At 32.3% G+C, this 13,839-nt stretch overlaps 1 protein-coding gene across 5 annotated transcripts in view; it reads left to right on the forward strand.

Moving 5' to 3' along the window:
- Window positions 1–13,839, forward strand: part of LOC149897995 (trehalase-like) — a 73,318-nt gene that overhangs the window by 37,187 nt on the left and 22,292 nt on the right. For all 5 annotated transcript variants that reach the window (XM_090115885.1, XM_090115884.1, XM_090115886.1 and 2 more), the window contains exons 3-5: window positions 765–902; window positions 12,539–12,651; window positions 13,399–13,554. In XM_090115885.1, the coding sequence (XP_089972011.1) occupies window positions 765–902; window positions 12,539–12,651; window positions 13,399–13,554 (407 nt within the window). The remainder of the gene's footprint in view (window positions 1–764; window positions 903–12,538; window positions 12,652–13,398; window positions 13,555–13,839) is intronic.

Below are 13,839 nucleotides of genomic sequence, written 5' to 3' on the forward strand. Positions count from 1 at the left end.
TGCGGGACGTAGCGTTTGCGGTGGGTACCGACCGGCCGCCCGGTTATCTATTTTACACCCGTGAAGACGGAGCGGGCTTTTTAGTTTTATAACTTTAAAACGAATAATAAACTTTAAATGAAAAACAGTGCAAATTATCTATAATAATTTATAGTAAACGTGTAGTAAACCCTATCACACTATCTCGTATTGTTTAAACAAGTTCAGAAAAACTGGTTTAATCTGGTTTAAAAACCGGTTTAATACGGTTTAAAAACTGGTTTAATCCGTTGGGAAAGGCTGCTCTAGTAGTTAATTAACAATTCATTTCACACTTAAGTTTCAGTATTAATTATCACCTTATTGCTTGTAATGTACCTAAATGAAATAAAATAGGATAAGTTTTCTAGAATTACAATAATAATGAGATAAAATAAATTATCTAATAATAAAAAAGTAATTTTAGTATGTAATTAACGGGCTTAAGTAATTTACTTTTTAATTTTTCAATTTGCGATGTAATTATTGTTTATACGTAAATTAATGAAAGTATATTTCCATTTTGATAAAAACAACAATAAACAATCGTTATCATCAATTTTCATTTCATTTTATTATTATTGTATGTTTTTAACGACTGCAGCAGATAGAGGGTTATGTTTTCCGAATTCATATCTGACCTATTTACATTTTAATGACCTTGACTTCAATTTTAATATTTATAATGGTTATATTTTTTATTACTTACAAAATAATTTCTAATGAATATATTTTCATGTTTCCAGTATGATATATTGCCATGGGCCCCTGCTGGACACGGTGCAAATGGCGGGTCTGTACAATGACTCCAAAACCTTCGTAGATATGAAAATGAAGCTGTCTCCGAACATCACCATGGAGCACTTCCATCAAATGATGAACAGGTAATTGTGAGAAATGTTGGTATTAAGTTATTTATATATATTTTTTGCAAAAATAATATAATTTATATATGTTGTGTATGGAATCAATAAAATCAATTTGTAGTAGAAAAGAAATAGTGTTATTTTACGCAAAAATTTGCAGTGGCCAAGATTCCGTGCCGGTGAGTGTAGTATCTTAGAAAGAATACGAGGCATTTTTTGTAGAAAAAACTCGTTAACATAGAGTACGTATAGTGTATTGAAATTTGTATTTGCAAAAGCTTGTCTCCAATGGACCAAGAATGAACTGATGGAGCTTTGTACCTTTCTATTTCAGTATTTTTATTTCATGTTACATAAACTATAAAATCAAGTGCATTTTACAGGCTATCGATTTAGATACATTATATTAGATTTATTTGGTAAAAAACTAGATAGGTAGCTCAGTGTTATCATAGTTGAGAATGACAAAATTCACTGTTTTGTTCCACAACATAACCTTCTCCTTTTAGAGAAGTCGGTTAAAATTGGATCAATATTGCACGCAAATACCCGTATTTAGACGCTTATATCCATAAAAGACTAATTAGAGCACTTTCTTAGATAATAATTTATTGACTAGTGTCTGACCGCGACTTTGCATGTGCTATATTCAGTTACTCAATATTATATCGTATTCAATTATAAATAAATCTAGCTGAACTTTTGTGAGTAATTATATTTCTCCAAGGTCTATCTTCTTTACTCGTAACTATATAATTATAGCTATAGAAATTCACTCAAAATCAGCTGTTTCCGACAGAAATTCAAATTCAAATCATTTATTGCATATAGACTACAAGCCCGCATAGGACAAAAATATGGGTCAAATGAACCACCAGGGGATATATCTAGAACGATAGCAGAGCAAAAAATAATAAGATTCATCACTATGCCGTCACTTGTAAGCTGTCCAACTGAGTGCAGATGAGAATTGAAAAGTACAGGTAGACTCGGTAAATTTTGGTCATATATTTTTGTACGGCATTCTTAACCATCGATAGATCCATTAAAAATAATAAGAAACCGCTCAGTGCCGTACAAAAATGTTGGTCCACCAAGTCAGAATTTTTATTTAATTTCCGAGAGTTACCGGGGGTAAATTTGGTCATTTGACCATGAACGGCATCTGTGTCATACTATTGCTATACTGCTTTTAATCCATTATTCCGCAACGCCGTACAAAAATCATGGGGACAAGGGGAAAAAATCGAGAGTTGCAATCCCCTCTCTTTCCCCACTCCAGGGGGTCATTTGACTAAGTACGGCTTCGGTTCCAAAACATTATCTAGCACTCAAAAGTACTATTAAAAGCAATGCCGTCAAAAAATAATTGTTCTTTTAAATGTATACCAATAATCATCTTAATTTCATCGAATTCTTGATATAAGGAGCTGTAAGGTCATTTGACCCTGTACGGGAACTTTTTTTTTAACATGATATTGTAAAATTCAATGGTTGTATAGTATTGCCGTTCAAAAGAAACCGTTCTAAAAAAAGTTATAGAGAAATGCAAAACCAGAAATTTTGTTAAAGTTTAAACATCGTAGATTAATGAAAATTAATAGTTTTCTACACTTTATCCGTTGTTTTAAATAGTATTAACATAGATAAATTAGGAAAAAACGATGCCGTACATTTTTGTGCAGACCACATCTTTTAGGCTGATGAAAGCGATGAAAGCTACAATTTTAAGGGTGCTTTATGGCCATTTGATACAGTACGGCATTAACATATTTTTACCCAACTACGGCAAAGCAAAAGGAGGGTTATGGTTGTTTACAGGTCATGTATGTATGTTCATCTATTCCCTCGTAACTTCTAAACTACTTATCAGAATTCGACAAATGACATATCATTAGAAGCGTCTGAATTGTTCACTGGATAACCAGCGACCAGCTAGCTAAAGGCTATATGGGGTTTCACAAAATCTAATGTGGCGCCCTCTAGCGGACAAAACAAACAGAGTAAAAAAATAAAGTTAAGATAAATATGCAGTGTTTGGTATCATTTGAAAGCGCTTTACTTGTACATTTTGAATATGTATATATTACTAGCATTTGCTTGTAACTTTACCTGTATTCATGGACTGATTGCATATAATTCACATCTTTTCGTTCATAGCTTTTTTATTAGTTCATCAATTTAACGGAGTCCATTCCACCTGACTCCGACTTTCCAAGGTGATAATTAACCACCTCGAGCTTCTTAATATTAATGTATATTTATATTTTATTATAAAAATATAAAGCAAACATTTCGTTATATGGATTTTTTTCTTTTTCAGATTTTTCCCCTTTGAACCAACGAAAATGTACGGCACATGAAAAAATATTATCTATGCATAAAATACTTTAAAAATAAATTTATTTCGTGTTGTGTCAAATGACCCCCTGGAGTGGGGAAAGAGAGGGGATTATAACTCTCGATTTTTTCCCCTTGTCCCCATGATTTTTGTACGGCGTTGCGGAATAATGGATTAAAAGCAGTATAGCAATAGTATGACACAGATGCCGTACATGGTCAAATGACCAAATTTACCCCCGGTAACTCTCGGAAATTAAATAAAAATTCCGACTTGGTGGACCACCATTTTTGTACGGCACTGAGCGGTTTCTTATTATTTTTAATGGATCTATCGATGGTTAAGAATGCCGTACAAAAATATATGACCAAAATTTACCGAGTCTACCTGTACTTTTCAATTCTCATCTGCACTCAGTTGGACAGCTTACAAGTGACGGCATAGTGATGAATCTTATTATTTTTTGCTCTGCTATCGTTCTAGATATGTCCCCTGGTGGTTCATTTGACCCATATTTTTGTCCTATGCGGGCTTGTAGTCTAATACCAATACATTTATACAATATACATATTAGCAATCTTATACAGATATTGCAATACAATAGGTCATAATTATATTAAAGTTAAGTTTTCTGGCCTTTTTAAATTCAATACTAATACATAATACAGTTGAACCTCGATAACTTAAACCTCGGTAACATAAAAACCTCTGTAACTTCAAAAAATAATGTGTTCCCTTCCCATCAGAGCCCAAAACCTCTTTAAGGTGATTGCAACGATCTGTTCCCAGCCAATATCCCGCTAGATGGCGCTGAATTCTACATTTCTAGTTTATTTGAGTTTTTGCGTAATTGGAATAGTCATCAAACCTAGGAATAGTCATGGCGGTTACTGAATATTATATTTTATTGAAATATGTTATATCATTGCCTTAAAATCCACCCAATTCGGTAAAATTATGCGTTTTAACATCTGTCATTGCATACAGGGTCGTTTACACACACAGACGTATACAAAAATGATAAAGATTTAACTCTAGATGGCGTGAATGTAAAGCGCGTCACACACGGTGAAGATACTACCTATAATATTTTATCTAATCTAGTAATATTTTATATTACAGTATCTTAAGGTATCCGGTATCAGCGTTCTGACCATCATTTTTCTTTTTTCGCTGTAGAACCGCCATCCTGTTACAAATGACCCACAAAGGAGAATGACCACGGGTGGTATCGGTAAAATTTTAGTTGTGCCACGTATTCGTTATATTGTTAATTCCTATTTGTATTTATAATGATCATATGTATCAATATTAAGTCTTAATTAAACCGGATAAATTGAAATAATAGTAAAAGTAAAAGTTTTTCTTTTGAAACATGTATGAACTTTCGCATTAGTAGGAAGTAGGATTGTTATAAAAATAAAAGTTATATTTGTTGGCGTAAACTATTTTATTGTAATTTTGGGAAATAAATAATGTCAAAATTGATTACCTACAATAAAACGCAGTTTTATTTTATTACCTACATTACACTATTGTTTTTTTTTTATCAAAACATGTATTTGAAGTAGCAAATATGATATTATGCTGATCCAAGCATTTTCACTCAAAACTAATATCACTAATGATTTGTAAAAGTAAATTATTTCAAAATACATTTCATAACCAACAAGTAAGAATAATTATTCATACAACAACAAATCAAAAACACTATTTACTATGGAAAAAAAACCAGGAAGGTGAAAAACATATTTACGATTTCGATGCACTCGACTTTTAGTAAAATAATAGGTAAAAATATTATTATGGTTTTGATCACAGACATATCTGTGGTTTTGATTTTAGCTACTAGTATCAGAAAGCTGCGTGTTCAATGCACGTCGGGGTCCCACAACTGTGGAGGAAGGAAGGTAGAATACCTCCATCGAATAAGTGAAGTTTCTCGACATACTCGATTTGCCGGCCGGCCTCAATGAAGATTGTCCGAAAGTTGTATATGTGCTCTGTAACGAAAAAATTTCGCTAGCGCGATTCAGAGTGAGGTGTCGTACAATATACCTAATGAAGTTTTTCATCTTTTTATTTTACTGCAAATACAAAATAAAAATTAAACAATGGTAATGTAAATTCTAAACAAACTACTACCAAAATACAATTAGAACAAAAATCATTTGACTTGTTTATTTCACCCAGAGGCCAGAGGCGGCTCGTGACAAAATTGTATAGGTGTTCACTTGAAATAAAACAACGAAAATACAATAGCGTTCGGGATGATTTATTACAAAAAAATGAGCACCACATTTTATAAATGTCTATAACACTAAAAATTACAAAGTACAGGCTATTTCAAAACGAATTCAATGACTAGGTATCAATAATTAGTAAATCACCGAATTTGCATTCGCGAGCGTAGGTATCCATAGTGTTTGTCACTGACGGTCACTGACCTCTATAACTTATAGTTATAGAGGTCAGTGGTGTTTGTTGTGTAAACATGTATGTATTTGAGTAGTTAGTAGCATATTATATTCTGAATTTCTGATCCATGCCTATTCACTCAAAACTAATAACACTAATGATTTGTAACAGTAAATTATTTCAATAGGTAGGTATTTGAACATTTCCCAACAAGACGTAAGAATAATTATTCGTAGGTATACAAGATACAATAACAAATCTAATACACTATTTATTATTTTATTATTTACTAGCGGTCCGCCCCGGCTTCGCCCGTGGTACATGTTTACGTTTTCTCTCCATAAGAAGCTAGAGAGCTAGCGCAAAGCTACCTGTATGTATTTGACCAGACCTGGATTTTTGTGTGTTGATTCCCCTATACCTACTATACATGAGATGAGGAGTCACTAAGCCCAGAGTGGTGGACGGGGCGCGCGCTTAGGTAAGACAGGTGGAAATTTTTGGCGAACTTTGAAACCATTTGACCACGTCTGCCATTTTGATATTTGAAAATAGATTATTATTACTATCGGAAAATAACAATGGCAGACCATTATCACGCGGATAACATTCTGGCAGACACTTATGAAAGTGCTGAAAAAAATACAATTTTGAAAGTATTTGACCAGATCTGCCATTCATATATTTTATTTATTAGGGTCTTAAAAACTTATTTTCGAAACGGCAGACATTTTCATTGCGTACAGACTTCAGCAGACAACAAAACTTTACAGACTTCAGCAGTCAACAAGACTTAGCTTCTACATGGTCAGATGTATATATGTATTACGTTCCCTGACCTTACATCAATGATTTACTTTATTAATGTTTTTATGGTCATTTACATTTAATTTTGAAAACTATGGAATAAAATTTATAAATTTGATGATACAAAACTAAATATACATTTGTAAAGAATCTCAAATATAAAGTTGTGTTGCAAATAACAAATCATCATTTAAATATTTAGTTTATTTCTTTATTTAAGAAACAATTAACAATTACAAAACAACATAAAAAAAACACGCATGCATTTATTGAAATGTTCATTCATCATCACTATCGTATGGCGTTGTGTGACTCGTCTTCATAATCCATTGAATCGGATTCTGTAAAAGTAAAACGTAAATTATATAATAAAAGAAATGAGTCATTATAAACTTACCTAGTAAGGCAATGCCTTTGATGTCGCACGATGCCGCCGCGCCGCCAGTGTAGGTACTTCTGCTGCTACATGAAAATATGCTAGGGTTGCAACAAATGGGAAATAAAACAATTGTGATTATTACTATTATGATGTAATCATTTATTCATATTATGTACATTCAAAACAATTGCTATTATTAAATCTGATGTAATTATTTTTTCATAAATATATAATTATTATTAATTACATAATATATTGCACTGTGAAATATTTACGTATCACTTTATTTTTGATGTTCTTAATTGTCTTTTATAAAATTTAAGTGACGCATTCGCATTGGGATCAACAATCCGATAAGAAAAGAATGGAGACAACATATACATAGCTTTGATTTCAATTCTACAGATACAAAATATACAATCTATCTAAAATGATACAACGGATGTTTCCTGCGTTTTCTCGTCAAAATACCGAAACAACGTAATTATTGTATAGTAGTTGGGCGTGAAAGTAAAAAAACAAATGAAAAGTGTTTTCCATATGATTATTTATTAAATTTACGCGATTAAGAATAATTTCAACGATACAATTTAGTAACCGAGAATTCAGAGGATTAAAGAAAATACCTGCCTGATCATTTTATCAAACTCTAAAAGAATTATGGTTATTTCGCATCACTCGGTTTATTAGTTTGGTAATAATTATTAAAGGTAGTTACAACCCTAGCCATTGAGTCGAACGGTAGGCAACACAATATCGACTTTGTGCGGGTACATATGGTACATTTCTTCTTGCTGTGAAGCGTAATTATTATTATTAAGATTTTTTAGGCTATTTTGAATCAGCTGTTCTAATTTAATTCTAGAAATTTATTAAAACGTGATTTTCTTAAAAGTATATTATGAGTTTATAAATACCTCAACCAATAGTTATTGTGTCCTATCCTCATTTCTTTATATCTTGGTAGTTAACTAAAGTGATTTACATAACCTCAACAACAACATTTACACTGCCACTGCACTAAAACTAAACTAACTAGCTCTCTAGCTATAAGAACCATCCTCGTACTTCAAGGGATATAATAAAAAAAGAATTATCGAAATCGGTTCAGCCGTTCTCGAGTTATGCGCTTACCAACACATTTTGCGATTCATTTTTATATATAAGACTAGCGGTCCGCCCCGGCTTCGCCCGTGGTACATGTTTACGTTTTCTCTACATAAGAACCATCCTCGTACTTCAAGGAATATAATAAAAAAAGAATTATCGAAATCGGTTCAGCCGTTCTCGAGTTATGCGCTTACCAACACATTTTGCGATTCATTTATATATATATATACTAGCGGTCCACCCCGGCTTCTCCCGTGGTACATAATATTTACGTTTTCTCTACATAAAAACCATCCTCGTACTTCAAGGAATAAAATAAAAAAAGAATGATCGAAATCGGTTCAGCCGTTCTCGAGTTATGCGCTTACCAACACATTTTGCGATTCATTTTTATATATAAGATAAGATAAGATTATGTGAAAATAACCAGGAAGGTGAAAAACATATTTACGAAAACATAGTAACATAATACCTATGGCTGTCGCTACAATAATTATATTTCAATTTTATCTTTTTATACCTAGTAGAACTGGCCGACGAATAAAAAAAATCGTATTAGAATAAATACAATAAATTACGGAACAAAAAAAGGATTGTAACATGATTGTAACTGAATTGAAATTGAATTGAAAAATTGAATTGAAATGTTTGTTTCTGGGCGCACCGTTTTCGACGACGCGACGCGCGACGTAAGCGTATAGGTAATAGGTACCTACTTTGCTAAAACAAACTAATAAAATTGTGTGTCTGTCTGAAAATTCGGAAAAGCATATTTTGCAAGTTTGTAATTACTTTGATAGTTTACCGATTTATAATAATTGTAATTGTAATTGTATAATATATAATTTGCAATGTGGTGAAATTTCATAAAAATCACGGGCCAATTTTTTGTTTTGAATCCCACCGAAAATATAATTGCGTTATTAGAATAATTAATTACTATACCTACCCACGATCAATTATTACAATATAGTCTCAAATGCATACTAGAGAAATATTGCAATTTGATTCAATTAAAATGCATAGCATACAAAAATAAATTCACAACACAAGAAATTCCGCGCGCAAATCATAGCGCGTGTCAATGAAATCAAGAATGTTTTATATCAAGCCGACGCGGACGACGACGCGACGCCGAACAAAAGTACCTACGACGGACGACCACGCTTCGAGTTGCCAAACAACATGAGTAATAAATTGTTTACAAAAAAAACAAGTTTTCCATTTTTCTGTATGAGTAGACAGAACTTCAAAACGCCACCTGCTACGGTTTATATTATGAACGATTGTTATAAAAATAAAAGTTATATTTGTTGGTGTAAACTATTTTATTGATCAATAATTTTGGAATTTAAAATTGTCAACATTGATTACAATAAAACGCAGTTTTATTTTATTACACTATTGTTTTTTTTATCAAAACATGTATTTGAAGTACCATATAATATTATGCTGATCCAAGCATTTTCACTCAAAACTTATATCACTAATGATTTGTAAAAGTAAATTATTTCAATATACATTTCATAACCAACATGTAAGAATAATTATTATTATTCCTACCTACAACAACAAACCTAAAACACTATTTACTATGGGAAAATAACCAGGAAGGTGAAAAACATATTATTATTTACGATTTCGACGCACTCGACTTTTAGTAAAATATAGTAGGGAAACATAATATTATGGTTTTGATTTTTGCTACTAGTATAAGAAAACTGCGTGTTCAAACTACTTGTTTGTCTGTCTGAAAATTCGGAAGTACTTTGGTAGTTTACCGATTTATAATAATATTGTATATATCGTTGTTTAAAAAATATTCAAACACAATAAAATATGATATATGTACTGATTTATCACTGGTTTCAGTGATGAACTGATGAGTCAATTATAGCCACTATACTTTCGTCATACGTGTGTATGATTGATGTGATTTGCAACGTGGTGATATTTCAGAAAAATCACGGGTCAAATTGTCCCACCGAAAATATAACTGCGTTATAAGAATAACTATACCTACGATAAATTATACCTACATAATACAATATAGTCTCAAATGCATACTAGTGAAATATTTTATTTGAATCAATAAAATAAAAAAATAAATAAAAAATAATAATAATACAAAAATAAATTCACAACACAAGAAAATCCGCGCGCAAATCATAGCGCGTGACAATGAAATCAAGAACTTTCGAGCCGACGCGGACGACGAAGGAGCCTAACAAAAGTACCTACAATCATAGGCGGCTCGTGACAAAATTGTATGGCCGTGTTCACTTGAAATAAAACAACGAAAATAGGTACCTACAATAGCGTTAGCAGTACAAAAAAAATGAGCACCACATTATAAATGTCTATTTATACACTAAAAATTATAGAGTATTTCAAAACGAATTCAATTATTATTTAGCAATAATTAGAAAATCCCCGAATTTGCATTCGTGATCGTATTCATATTGTTTGTCTACACTAATATTATAAAGAGGAAAACTTTGTTTGTTTGTTTGATTGTAATGAATAGGCTCATAAACTACTGGACATTTTACCAATGTTTGCAAGTTTGTGATTACTTTGATAGTTTACCGATTTATAATAATTGTATACTTATATCATTGTTTAAAAATATTCAAACACAATATGATATAGGTACTGATTTATCACTGGTTTCAGTGATGAACTGATGAGTCAATGTTAGCCACAATACTAATCACTTTCGTCATACATGTGTATGAACTATGATTGATGTGATTTGCAATGTGGTGAAATTTCATAAAAATCACGGGCCAATTTTTTGTTTTGAATCCCACCGAAAATACATATATTACTAATTGCGTTATTAGAATAATTAATTACTATACCCACGATCAATTATTACAATTTACAATATAGTCTCAAATGCATACTAGAGAAACATTGCAATTTGAATCAATTAAAATGCATAGCATACAAAAATAAATTCACAACACAAGAAATTCCGCGCGCAAATCATAGCGCGTGTCAATGAAATCAAGAATGTAATTTTATATCAAGCCGACGAGCGACGACGCCGAACTAAAGTACCTACAGTACCATTTACCTTCAGTGTACAATACAGTTTACAGACCTACGACGGACGAACAATAATGAGTAATAAATAAAAAAAAACATAGTTTCTAAGGTCATTAGTTTTATTTTATTTTATTGTTATTTTCTTTGAACGATTGGAAATGAAATTACTCAATTTTTACACAGAACTTTGATTTATTAGAATTATGCTCATTATGCATAAGATAACGAACGCGAATGCACGACATCTAGCGCGTCAATGTCTAAACATCGCCTTTCGTTTAGACATTGACGCGCTAGATCTGTAATAAGTATATAGTCTATGCGCTAGATGTCGTGCTTTATGTCGTGTTTCGCTTGGCAAAAGTCACGCACACTACTGTAGAAGTGTCAAATTTTTCCGGTATTTTACTGTTGTTTTTCTAAGTAAATATTGTAAATTATTGATTAAAAAGGTCAAACGCGCACACATTTCATTATAGAGAAGTGATAAAATGATTAGTTTTAAAGAAATAGTGTCTGTGTTAAGTGTTTAGAGGTAATCAAAAATGTATGGAGGGACGGTCGGAACATCAACCTTAACTTAAAATACGCAACCTCTATAACTTAAATAAATAATCTCTGTATTGGCCCTCAGTAACTTCAAGAAATGTTTCCACAACCTCTATAACATAAAATTATTTGTCAATGAGTCATTTTGAAATAGTGTCAAAACAAAAGGTTTCGGTATTTATTGCTTGCACGTGTTTACTATGTATTGTTAACGTAAACAATACATTACCTATTGTTTGCTTTATCGAAATTCTTCAAAGCTTTGCGGCGGTTAGCTTTATGACAACAACTTACTTGCATCTTAAGTTTTTGATTGTTGTCCTGGAAACATCACTTTACTTACTGTGTGATAAAACTAGCTTAAAATGAGTCCAAAAAAAAACTAACAACCCTCACCTATGCTGATAAATTAAAAGCTATAGAAGCAGTGAAAAATGGATAGACCCTTGATAACTTAAAACCTCTATAACTTAAAATATTTTGTGTTTCCCTTGGACTTTAACTTATCGAGGTTCTACTATATAAAGATTTGCAGTTTGCACCTACCTACCAAAATTACATTACTGTGACATACTACATATTAATATGGTTAAAAAATAGGCTGATGATGATGACAGCAATAGATGGTAGTTTTTAAATGTCTATTCATAATATTCTTGTTAAACTTTACATGAATAAAAAATGTTGAGTTTGAATAAGAATTTGAATCCATACTAATATTATAAATGCGAAAGTAACTCTGTCTGTCTGTCTGTTACTCAATCACGCCTTAACTACTGAACCAATTTGCATGAAATTTGGTATGGAGATATTTTGATACCCGAGAAAGGACATAGGCTACTTTTTACATAGGATAGGCTTTATCCCGGAAATCCCACGGGAACGGGAACTATGCGGGTTTTTACTTTGACTGCGCAGGCGAAGCCGCGGGTAGAAAGCTAGTAGCTATATAAATAGTTATTAATATGTTTACTATACACGACGATATTCTTCCAGGACAGGATCCCGACCGACCAAGGCTGATATTTTAGAGTTTGTCAATCAAAACTTCGATCCGGAAGGCTCGGAGTTTGAAGACTGGAGACCTACGGACTGGAAGGATAACCCTGGTAAGTTACTTACCCATTTATCGATTAGTAAAAACAGAATGAAAATCAGTGCAGTATTTTTTGACTTTGTTTTATAAAATGAAGTGAAAATAATAAATTCTAAAACTAAATTCTCAAATACAGATATATTTTAATCTTAATATTTGTCTACTCTTTTGCTTCTACTGATTTTTATGTCATTTCTGTGGGATTAAAATTTATTATATACTTCATTTTCCTACTTATATCAAGAATTAGGCTATCTATTGCTCATCTCTAGTTCTTTTCCTAATTTCATCACTACATAGTATAAAACAAAGTCGCTTTCTCTGTCCCTATGTATGCTTAAATCTTTAAAACTACGCAACGGATTTTGATGCGGTTTTTTTTAATAGAACGAGTGATACAAGAGGAAGGTTTTAGTATATAATTTATTAGGTTTTAGACAAAGCGGGCGAAGCCGCGGGCGGTAAGCTAGTATTTCATATAGCTCAGCCAAGTATCTAAGTTAATATTTTTATTACACGCTTTATATTAGCTTCACCTGTATGTTTGTCACCGACTTCTTTGGGCGCGATTTTGACCCACTTTAAACGGCCAGATTTCGTTCAAACTTTGTAGATTTATTGAGGACCGATGACAATACACTAATTTGATAAAAATTTTCTATTTTTTAGTTCGGTTTTCTATAAAAAGCGTGTTTTTTAGTTTTTTTTAACTATTATTATTTATCTTCCAAATATTAACAAAATATATTTACATTTTCAGCGTTCCTAGACAGAATAAAGGACCCATTGCTCCACCAATGGGCGTCAGATCTGAACAAATTATGGTTGGAACTGGGCAGGAAGATGAAGGAAGACGTCAAACTTAACCAGGATCTGTATTCTATTATCTATGTGGATAACCCGTTTATTGTGCCCGGTGAGTTGTTTAGTTAGTGGGTACATGTGTAGGTTGGCAAAGAAAAAATGTATGAACAAACACACGCATGCACACGCAGTACGCACACACGCATATACACTTTATTAAAACTGCGGCTCAAAAGTTAGCTAAAAAAATTGGTTGTCTGTAAAGTCGGTTTACTGACGATAGTTGAACGTGACAACGTCCGATTGTGCTTCTTTGTCGCTCGTTCCGCGCTCTCGCTTGCACTTCAAGCCTTACATGGAACGCCTCAGAGCGAGGTAACGCCGCATGAGTCATGTT

The sequence above is a fragment of the Colias eurytheme genome, chromosome 24 (genome assembly GCF_061535395.1).
Source record: "Colias eurytheme isolate Ceu_HAF_F1 chromosome 24, ilColEury1 Martin Lab GWU primary, whole genome shotgun sequence".
NCBI classification, from domain to species: Eukaryota; Metazoa; Arthropoda; class Insecta; order Lepidoptera; family Pieridae; genus Colias; species Colias eurytheme.